At 37.8% G+C, this 12,007-nt stretch overlaps 2 protein-coding genes across 2 annotated transcripts in view; both read left to right on the top strand.

Moving 5' to 3' along the window:
* The window catches only part of LOC149068314 (uncharacterized), a 59,500-nt gene that overhangs the window by 27,266 nt on the left and 20,227 nt on the right, over positions 1–12,007 (top strand). The window lies entirely within an intron of this gene.
* On the top strand, positions 4,895–6,772 carry LOC149068315 (uncharacterized). The gene has a single exon (XM_089251751.1). The coding sequence runs from the start codon at positions 5,193–5,195 to the stop codon at positions 6,129–6,131; it is 939 nt and encodes a 312-aa protein (XP_089107877.1). The 5' UTR covers positions 4,895–5,192; the 3' UTR covers positions 6,132–6,772.

The raw sequence follows: 12,007 nt of genomic DNA, 5'->3' as shown, positions 1-12,007 counted from the left end.
TTAGTTGGTTTTAGAAATAAATATGGATAGATATAGCTCTCTTTAGTTTCATCACGTTAAACAACTCCATCGGTAATGGTGAGATAGCTTGCCTCATTTAAAACTTTCTCAGTTTGGTAATGACAAGCCGAAAGTTTTTGCAAGGCGCGCCTGTCTATCAAACATGTTTTTCATTTCCCCCCTCCTCACCTAGTTAGGTCAACTGGAAGTGGGCGGAGCCATGCACAGTTCATATTTTGATATTGAGGGAAATGATCGTGTTTCAAATTTATCTTTTTTCTGCCTTTGTTTAGATTTTCAATCATTGACACAGCATAGGAAGCTAAGCTATACTGCACATGTTACCAGAGAACTTGGCGGACTAAAAGTAGTCTGCAGTGTTGAACACCTCTGGTCTAATTCAACATCTTGTTTTCTTTTGCAGAAGCTGACCACTGAGGAGAATGTTCTTTCTTTGACAAAGAACGAAATAGTTCTAAAACTATCGTTTATCTCATCATTTGCAGTTTCATGTATTCTTTGTCCTCACACACTGTAGTTTCTTCCCTCTGCTTTTGTGGTTGGTATTCTGTTATTGGAGTTATTGTGGTGTCCTTATAAGAAATGACTAAAAGAACTAAAGTGATAAGAACATACAACGCCACCTAGTGTTGTGTAAGGGGAACTAGAGAGTTCCACCTTGGACATCAAGTAGACAAGATGTCTAAATGTTCTGCTCTTTCCGCTTTATAAATTCTTCCTATATATATGTATGTAATCTATCTAAGTCTAACGTAATAATAAATGCTCATCAAAATAAATACCCATGTGTTATCAACTCGGCTAACAAAGTGTTAAAGAAAACACAACAGTTATTATGTTTGACACGGTTAATTTTCAAACTCCAAATTTTTCTTACACTTGATAATCAATAGCATTTTTTTTCTTTTCTATGGTTAACTTCAAGAAGTGTATTCATTCATAATGATAAAGTTGAAACTTGCATTCACAATTGCGGGAAGACTAACACCACGCTCCACACAAACCTTAAGCGAATTATCAACAAATAATGAGCTGCACCTGTCCAAGATAAGAACCCAGAGGTTGCACGAGATATATCAAAGCATGTCTGCATTACTCTGTAGGATTAGAGCCTTTTCCATTCAAAACTGTATAATATGGAGCAGTGGTTCTCAACCTTTGGAAATCCGCGGCCCGGTAAATCTCTATTGCGTAAGTGAAATACTCGATAACATAGACCCAACTAAAGAGAAAATTAATGGGAAAAACGAAACCACGAATCACTCACGGCCCGGTATGACTAGGGTTCTCTGGAAAACACTGTGCAGTGCTAATTCTCGTATCGGAACAAAATATAAATTGTACGTGTTAAATAAACGTTTTAAAGACCTCTCCTGGACTTTTTCTAGTGCTTTAGTCCTCTATGCACTATACACCTAACTCCAGTAACATTCAGCTGCTTGATCGGATGGTATGCGAACATATTTATGGCACTCTATACACATTACTTAATGATGAGTGTACAGGCAATCAAGATGCAAATGCAAGGAACGTCTACAAGTCATGGATGAATTTCACTGATACCATTGCTGAAGCTGGAAAGATGGGAACAGTTATCTCGTGTTGGAAGAACATTTGACTACAATGTGTGACTGAGGACAACCATTTCTACGGAGCTAGTCGAAGAAATTACGATAGATGTCACGTCAGTGAAGCGGCTGGATGGAGAAGGGTTCAATGATGTGGGCATAGAAGAAAACTGGTCAACAGCAATTCAAAAATCCATAGGGGAGGAATTAATCGAGCTGACTGCTCCTGAAACAGAAGCGAAACTACGTAATGATTAAGAAGTGGAAGACAAGTTCATTGTGAGCAACATAATCGAAAGTTTAAATCGGCAGTGGATTGTTTCCATGATATAGACCAGTGATTCCCAACATGGGCGTTAACGCCCCCTTGGGGGCGATGGAAAGTTCCAGGGGTGCGGTAGAAGCTACGGGTATAACATAGGATCCTATGGGTTAGGTTACGTTGGGGGAGGGGGCGCTGATACAGACCCATCTAAGGTACGTTCTTCATACGTAGAAAATTTGAAAGAGGAAGCCTTGTTAACCATACTCTTCCTTTCAAACCGGACACGGTCAGTCCGCTATTGACTTGAGTCAGTTCTAGCGATTGCCCCGTCGGAAGTTACATACTTCTTAACAAATTAGCTGAAAAAGAAGAAACGGCTAACACAGACATTATAATATTCTTTCAGGAAACATCGCCGAAAATCACTGGACGCTCCCTTCTGCGTCTGCCGCACGATGAACATTGTATAGCCATTAAAAATTACAGCAGTTGGCTGCTCATCGCCTCTCGCGCGTCTTGGCGATATAAATAAAATTTTCTTTTCACTGTCTAGTCCAGTGGTTCTCAACCTTTTTTTGCCCATGCCCCCCCCCCCTTGCGACCATGATTAATTTCTTACGCATTTAACGTTGTTTTTTGTCTTCAAATAAATGTTACTGTCAATAACGTGACACTGTATGCATTTATACATTCATCTCGAAACCTTATTGATAACACAAGCTTATGACAAGGGCTATGATTTTTATGACCTAAAGAAGAAACGTTATCAGCAACGACGTTTCATCTTTAGTTCATAAAAATCGGAGACCTACTTATGAAAAATTGAATGAGAACACACAAAAATGTCATTGTGCTTGTTTTCGTGAAACTCTTAAAATATTTGATACTTGTACTATAAATTTCATCTTTCAACTACTCAGATACTTATGCTCGGTGTTGAAAAATCAACCAAATCTTTATGTTAATGTTACTTAAATAGGGGAAAAAATTGCGAAAAAAAATATTCTATGCATTTTGTTTGAAATTAAATTTTTTAAGTCACTCTTTTGATAAATTTCTTCATGGCCCCATTATCAGCAGCCCAGACTCCCCTATTGCGATATTTTCCTCCATGGCCCTCTGGAATATCCTGAGGGCCCCGGTTGAGAACCACTGCTCTAGCCCTCCTTTTTGTTTTCTGTTGAATACTATGCGAGGAGAAGAAAAATAACGGGAGAGAAGGGGAGGAGATATATAACAATAAAAGAGAGTGGGAGACAAAATAGCATAAGGCCAGGATTACACTATAAAAGTTTTGTAAAAGCTCTTTGACAAAACTTGAAAAATTCAACCGGTTGCATCACTGGTTGCATTTGCTCGAATGTAATCGATGCGGTTATTGGTTGAATTTTTCAAGCTTTGTAAAAGATCTGTTATCAAACTTTTATAGGGTAATCCCGGCCAATAAGCAAGCTATTATTTAAAATTTAGTGCGCGCGTTTCTTTCTTCCCCTTCCAGCTTCTCCCTTTTTGAAACCAATTATTTCTTTCTTTCCCCCTCTTTGTATATACTGCACCTGATCATGTGGTGTTTGAATGTCGTCACTAACACTATAGAGTTATGGGATATTTTTTGTCATTCTTGGCCTCTATTGGCGTTCAAGATATTAATTTTTGCAATTCTTTTTTTTTTTGAATGACCCGTAATAATTTCGCCGGATATTTTTATATTTTTGTGCGTGAATAGAATTAGTGGTAATTTTTTCGAAACCTTTTTTACCCTTTTCTTGTTGGTGTAATGTGGAGCCTCTAAATCCGTATCAACAGTGTATCTCTGCATTAGTTCATTTCATAATACGCAAAATGGTACTAAACACTTGTCAAGAGTTCGAATACTGTTTGCGCATCTGTAGACCCACTAATAGTGATGAAATTGAGCTTTATTGACTTGTAAATGTATTTGAGAGCATGGGTGCCAATGCTTCCGATTTTTCAGCCTTATTGAAATCTTTCGGTCGGAAATTTAATTCTTCCGATTTTTTGTATCTTTATAGAAAAATCCCTAAAACTCCTCAAATTGAGCGCTGTTTGAATGGAAAATCCCTAAAGAACTCTCTTCCAGTCCTTGCAATTTTAGGCTGACCCCGTTTTCTCAAAAAAATATGGGGGAATCAAGATTTCAAGTAAAAAAAAAATCGGTAATTGTCACCAAATATGATAATTAATTCAAGCAAAGTGGGTAATTATTGCTAAAAACATCAGGACATGGAAAAATGGGATTTATATATGGTCACCCGTTGAAATTTCAAAAAAATCCCCGGTTTTTCCCTTTTATGTGTTTGACATGTTTTCTTAGATGTGGAATGTATCATCACGGGATAAACTAATGATTTTTCAAGTCTGTGAATGGGCGCCTATGTGAGAGGTTGTCCTTCATAATGAAACTAAAATTTACGAACAAATCGTGGCTGGTTCTCTTGCTGTAAGCGGTAACTTCATAGGCGTACGCAAGATCCTTAAACCCCCCCCGAGTCGAGATTATGGTGTATTTTTGCAGTAAGAAACGAACCCCCACCCGAGAAAATTCTGCATACGATAGCTTTAGTTAAGATACCCAGTGTTTTCCCAATTATGCTTACGTCGTTCAAATTGAAAGCCAGGGGATCGCGACTGGGACGAAAATCGCTTTCAAGTTACGAACGCGTTGCTTTTATTTATCCAAAATTTTGAAGGATAAATTTGACTAGAAAAGTTTTCAACGCAATGAACTGTTACACGAGAATCATGATACTTATCATTTCGAATACATTTGGAGCATGAGGTACGCACGATTTAGAAATTGTATTCGTTTTTAAACTTGCTGAGAAACAGCAATTTTATATGAATATTCGTCAAATTATCCAGCCAAGACATTCATTGTCTTGCATATTTGAAATATTAAATTTACATTCAGTTAATATAGAAGTATCTGAGGTGAATATTTTTTTGATTCTCTGTTTCTCATCGCCATAATTTACCAGGATATTGACGTCGTGATTTTCTTCATTGTCAGGTGATTGAAGATTCCTCCTCGGGCATTTTGTGCGAGACAACACCGATTGGAAAGGCGTCAATCATTCTCGATAAAAAAGTGGAGACAGTACACTGCTATCCTTTCTCGAACAATATTCAACAGTTTTCAGGAACTCAAAGAAAATCAGTGACTTATTTTTTCCTTTCTCCGCATTTGTCCCACATGATTTCATGATGCGAACATATTGATGTGAACGACGTGTATTTTTGATGACAACTTCAGATCCGGATAAAAAGTTTGCTAGTTATTCTAGTGATGATCTCTTGCGTGAGAAACTAGGCGGAGGATGGATAACTTACGACTAAAACAGGAAATGGGACGTGACGCTCTTAGCTCTGACATGGTTACCGATGGCCAGATTGCCAATGATGAAGTGACATACAAGTGTGAATTTTGTGATACAAAGTTCTCGAACAACTCCTCTCTCAAAAAACACACCCAAGTCCATGGTAAAAAGAGAGAAACGGTTAAATGTGGCATTTGCAACAAAACTCTGTCGAAGGCTTCTATAAAAAACCACAGGAGGATTCATTTTGGCGAGAAACGCTTCAAATGTGCAGTTTGCGGCAAATTATTCTTACGTGGTTTCGAATTAGCTCTCCATGAAAGTGTTCACTCTGAAGTGAAGCCATATGAGTGTGAAGTGTGTGGTAAAACGTTCTCGCAGACGGGACATTTAAGAAGTCACAGAACGGTTCACGCTGGAGAAAAACCATTTGAGTGTGATGTTTGCGGTAAGAAATTTCCACGAAAGAATAGTTTGCAGTCACACAGAAGAATTCACTTCGAAGGAAAACCATATGATTGTGACATATGCGGTAAGAAGTTCTCGCAGATTGCCGGTTTGAAAGTTCACGGGAGAGCCCATACGGGAGATAAACCATATGAATGCGATATTTGCGGGAAAAGTTTTTCTCAGCACGGTAGTTTAAAGACACACCGGAAAGTCCACACTGGAGAAAAACCATACGAGTGCGATGTTTGCGGTAAAACGTTTTCTCAACAAAAAAATTCAGAGAGGCACAAAACAGTCCACACTGGAGAAAAAGCATATGAATGCGAGACTTGCGGTAGAAAGTTTTCACTTAAGCACGATTTAAGGAGGCACGAAAGAGTCCACACTGGAGAAAAACCGTTCGAATGCGAGGATTGCGGTAAAAAGTTCCCGTGGCTTGACGCCTTAAATAAACATAAAAAAGTCCACGCTCGAGAAACAAACACGTGATTGCAACTTGTTTAGAAATTTCTACCTCTGATGATGTTCTCATAAGAGGGGTGGCGAAGACACTACAAGTGATTCGATTTATTCCGATCTGAACGAGAAGAACTCGTGGTATTTCCTTTAACCTGTAGATCCTTCTTTCAATGAAACGCATTTTTTCCCTCTCTCCCTAGCGAAAATTCACCAATAGTAGAAGATAAGAGATTGTTCTAGTTCGAATTTTTTTCAAATGTATTCCTTGGTTTCAGAATATTGGTTTTCGAGACGGTTTGCTAAATGAAAATCGGATGATATATATATGAGTGGATATTCCTCGTTACAGTAGCTCGCTCCTCCCCACCTTGAAATCTGACTTTGTATCATTTTTGCTTGTTTTTATTGTTATTACCTGTGCAGTTTGTATTTTTATTCTTCCTGTATTATAGCGGTATCAGTTTTAACAGAGTTTTAGCAAGAAATGAAATAGTTCATTAGGAGTGATGAACATGTAAATTTATAAATAAAGTGATTTATAAAAAAAAAAATTAATATATACACGACTGTATATTTAAATGCAGTAAAACTCCCCTAGGCGGCCATCCCCCTCCTTCGCAGTCAGTTATTCTCGGAACGGACAATAGGCACCATAGACATAATACAAAAATCACCCCCATTCCGCGACCGCGGGGTTGGTTTTTTTTATAAGAGTTAAAAAAACGCAAGTTTTTGTGCGTTTTTTTATAATCTTTATACATAAGCATAAAAACCTTTTCGCGTCAATTGGATTTTCTGTTTATGTATGACGCTATCAGGTTGGAAACATTTGTAAATAGGATGACAAAGAGGCTAATGCTATACGGTTGCTGCTAGCTGGTGAGACAGTCTAAAAATTTGCTCCCGGGGTGACAGGGTGAACCAGACAAATATAATCTATGATCTTTACTGAATAGGTAAAGGATGTGGAACTTTCGGCTTTGAGGATACTTTCTTTAGAGATTCAGTAGAACAATACCAGGCCCGTCATTTAGGGAAGAGGGGGGGGGGCATCCCGGCTTTCGAAAATACACTAAAAATGGTAATATATATACAAATGTATATGTACATGCATTGAGTACATGTGCTTTGCCCCCCCCCCCCCGGGAAAAGTTGAAATGACGGCCCTGAACAATACCCCAGCAGCACAACGATATAGTACAATATCTGGACCACATTGTTTTATATAGAAGTGTCAGAGGAATATCAGATGTCATAACTATGATATAGAACGATATTGTCCTATATGGTACAAATTATTTATGATATTAATCATAGACGGAGATAGACTTGGAAGTCTGGGGGGGGGGGGCACGGTGATGATGATGATGATGTCAATTCATATATACATTAGATCAGTCGACTCCACCTTTGACGCTGGGGGGGGGGAGGGGCGTATCTCCGCCCATGATATTAATTGATCAAGTCTTTAATTTTTCAGACGAATATGTATTTGATTCCATATGAATAATCTTTACTTTGAAGGAGAACAACTTGGGACAATAAATTATTTTAATATAGTTTGAAAAACAGTTCTATATCGTGAACCTAACAAAGATCTATATCAGATACACAATATGCTGATATATCAACATATCGTGTGCCGTGCCTTTAAATAGAAATATAGCCTTCAAATGAAAATTTGGAGAAAATGTGAAGTCGAGCGTACAATTTTTTGTTTGAATTGAAATTAAAAACGTTTGAATGAATAATTTTTCATATGAAATTTTGATTTTAATAGGATTAATTACGTTGATATATCAAAATCATTTCGTCAGTTATAATTGAATCCTTACTGTGTATGTTTTACATCGTAGATGTTGGTATTTTAGGAGGAGCGAGCACTTATCGACCGTAACTTTAATTGCCACTTTATAATTGCACATATTTTTTAATTTAGAGAAATTTGCCTTTGTTTTTGTTGTATATGTGTGTGTGTTTATCTTCAAAATATTTATTATTCGTTTTTTTCCCTATTGATGTTTTCATTTTCTACCATATATGGTAAGAAAAGAAAACATCAAAAAAAGTTAAAATTTTCAAAGTATACTTTGAGAATTTTAACTTTTTTGTGTTGCATATTTTTTATTTTGTATTTTATTAGCATAAATTAATAATTTTAAATAAATAATTAGTATACTACACAATACATTAATTTGTTTCTTGTGCTTAATACAACGCCACAACAGGCAAAATGCCCAACGAGGTGGCTGAGAAAAAGATGCCCATAACAAATATGGATGTCATATATTTCAAAAATACAGCAACCCAATTAAAAATGTAATTAGAAACATTATAAACAATATATACACATGATAAAGTATTATACAATGCCCATAAAGAATACTTATGGTTGTCTTATTCTAAGAATGGATAGCTTCTCGATTTACCCCAAAATGTTTATCGTACTTCTTTTTAAACGTGTCAATTGTGTTACAATTTACTACCTCCGGGGGTAAGCTATTCCATTTATTGACAACCCTATTAGAGAAAAATTCCCCGTGCGACACCATAACCTTGCATTGTCCCTTACCAATCGATACTGGTGTCCCCTCAATTATATATAATATAATTTTTTCAATTATCTGCCTCAAAATGATAATATGTCTCACAATTTCTATTTTGTAATTTTTGTGCATACATGAAAGTGAGAATGATTGAAAATACAAGTAAAAAACCATTACTTGTAAATTAATGTTATAATGGGTTCAAACCCACCCACCTACAGAAACTTACTTTTTTTCCCCCTCTTCATTTCTTGTGAAAGGGCGCCATCTATTGTCGAAAATTTGAAGTATTTGAATATATCACACACATTCACGATATAGATTATTTTTCTGTGACTATGCCTTTTTTAGCAGAACAATATCGTGGCCCAATATAGATCTATATTGGAAACTGAAATTTTACGATATAGATCTACATCTTTGTGCTGCTTGCGTAGTGTGGTAATACTGCATAGTGATTGGATGTGGGGCATAGAAATCGCCAATTCTGAGCCCGATCATTTCTTTTCCTCACAACGATGGTACTACTACACCGCACACCAACTCCGGTCATATATCGCCATACGGCGATTTCCAACCAGTGGAGTCGGATGGGGAATGAAGGCTCCATCCATCGGTGGTCGCCGTAGGCTCGGTAAGTAAAGAACTGGCTTCGAATGTTCTATGCCCGCGCGGATTCGAACCCATGGACCTTGGTGGAAGACGAGCATCTTTACCACTGCGCCAATCGGGCACCACAACGATGATACTGGCACGAGCAGGGAATTTTTTCCCCCCTGAATATTCTGACGGAAAATGGACTACTTACTGACTTCACAAGCAGCGTGCTGAGGCCTTCTATCTCTAGGAAGTGCTGCTTTAGCCCCCTACCCACAATATTTCCAATAACTTCACGCATTTGCATATTGTACATGATATCATTTCCAATTTGATAGCACACTAGTAGGTTTTAAATCCTCTCTGCGAAATTTTTCTTATGTACGACCCCTCGAGCAAAGACAAAAGATCTCGAGTGAAAAACATGTTTTTATCTACTTATACAAAAAATTCTCAAGGTTACATTCTTATCTCAAATTGGCGCAAATACTTGGCAAGCAAAAGAAAATGGTGTTTGTATTTCTTCCGTAGAACTCCCGACGTAATATTACGTCAGTAACACTGGACGGGTTAAGAGACTTCGACATCGTTCGACTCATGCTTAGACTCAACCTGAAGAAAACCCATATGAGTATGTGCCTTGCGGTAGAATATTTTATATATATGTATATAACCAGGTGAAACGATATTAAAAAATCAATAGTGACGGTGACTTGAGTGGGACTAAGAATTCACACATCGGATCAGCACCTCCTAGAGATAGAAGGCCTCTGCAGTCTGCTTGTGACGTCAGTAAGTAAACCATTTCCCTCAGAATATTCAGGGGGGAAAAAATTCCCTGCTCGTGCCAGTATCATCGTTGTGAGGAAAAGAAATGATCGGGCCCAGAATTGGCAATTTCCATGCCCCCACATCCAATCACTATGCAGTATTTGTGAGCCAATCAGGAAGATTCTATGCCAAAATAAGAAGAAACGAAATAGGTTGCTGTGTGTTTCAAAACGTGGCAAACTCGCTAGGTAGTCTGAATGATGTTTATGGAAAACAGTGCAGAGGCCTTCTATCTCTAGGAGCTGCTGATCGGATCGACCTGGTTCTTCGTGGGAGGGTCCACTGTAGGAAAAACTGAATTGTGGTGTTAGACGTTCAAAATTTATATTGCTTCCTAGAATAAAAAATCCTTAATTACAAAAAACTGACAGTTTCGGGACATTTGTCCACCCAATATATATATAGATGACTTCTTGAAGTGGCAGAACTTTGTGAAAATGCTGTTGGTATCGAAGATTTTCATTGAATTCTCGCTCGAATCCTGGAAAGCACTGTTTGCATTGGAAGAGTCATATTATATCGCAAATCGGATTTATATCATCGGAACTACTCAATCGTTGTAGTCATTGACGATTGTTGGACTATAAAACGTACTTTTCTAATCTGTATTTACCGATATGTCGTTTGAACCACAAGCGAATTATTAAATTAACATGATGTCACGTTCATTGTATTGCTGTTTATAATCAAAATATTACTGTAATATGCGGGGTGGTAACTATCGACTGCCCAATAACTACGCACGTGATTCCTTGTGAAAAACTGATATGGAAAAGTGTTTTCACAGTTTTTGGACTCGACCCATTTATTAACGAGTTATAACGCTTTAAAAATTGATTACGTAACTTCCGAATCATGCAAATTCACCAAACTTGGTGGTTTTTGAAACTGGATAACAATGGTTATAACCGTGAGAAGAATTCGAGGAAAAAGTTTTTTTGCCATGGTCAAAATCATGCTCAACAATGTCTGTGTTCAATTGATTTGTCTCGTTTAAATGAATCATGTACCGCTATTAGTTTTGAGATGAGATATTTTTTTTTCCAACTTTACAAGAAACCCGTACAATTAGCATCAATTGGCGACTTTGCATTCTTGAAAATTAACGAAAACATCTAATACGCTTATACTATCAAAACGTGCTTTATGACAGTGGTTCTCAACCTTTGGAAGCCCGCGGCCCGGTTTCATTCATTTTTGTAAGTGGAAGGCCCGGTCAAATACATGATTAACGGAACATGAATGGGGGAAAAAGGAAACGGCAGATTAGTCGCTGCCCGGCGGTTGAGAAACACTGCTTTATGCTGTATATAGAGGAGTTAAAGATTTGAAAAATAGCTTCTTAAAAGTATCACTCGAAAACCATAATATGCGAATTAGGTGCATCAGTACTATCTTGCATAGTTTGCAATGGATATAATTGATTCAGGTCGAATGAAAGGTTAATTTATTTATAGATTGAAAGTGTTACAAATATGAGGCTCATTGAAGAAATGCATATAAAGCAGAAACGTATTTTGCACCAGCTACAGCGAGCGAATATTTTGGATGCACAGTTTTGTTTCCAGCAATCAAATGCGTTGTTTGCAATAAATATGAAATCAACAAGATTCTCGAAATACCCAGGATGCGTTTCTGTTCATTTTTGTCGCACCACGTTCATTTCCTGCACATGAGGGCTAATTAGACCGGGACCTACAATTTATTGTCGATTCCGAACGGTGGGCTTGTTTTTAATACTCATCGAGAGGTTGGCGCGCTAACCCCTCGGTGGGGGACTCCCTGCGGTCAAGTCGCCGTTTTTTATTGTACCCCTGTGTCAGGAAAGTTTTCTGACAAGGTCAAACCGGGTATCGAACTCGCGACACCTCTAAACATCATTTGGTACTTAAGGCGAGTATCTTATCGACCTGGGGTACCGCACCCGTTTCT

Source organism: Pholcus phalangioides, unplaced genomic scaffold (genome assembly GCF_987345545.1).
Source record: "Pholcus phalangioides strain wild (caught in Gottingen) unplaced genomic scaffold, Ppha-v1.0 ptg000027l_1, whole genome shotgun sequence".
Taxonomy (NCBI): Eukaryota; Metazoa; Arthropoda; class Arachnida; order Araneae; family Pholcidae; genus Pholcus; species Pholcus phalangioides.
The sequence above is the reverse complement of the archived record's forward strand: the minus strand, read 5'-3'. Positions and strand labels throughout refer to the sequence as shown.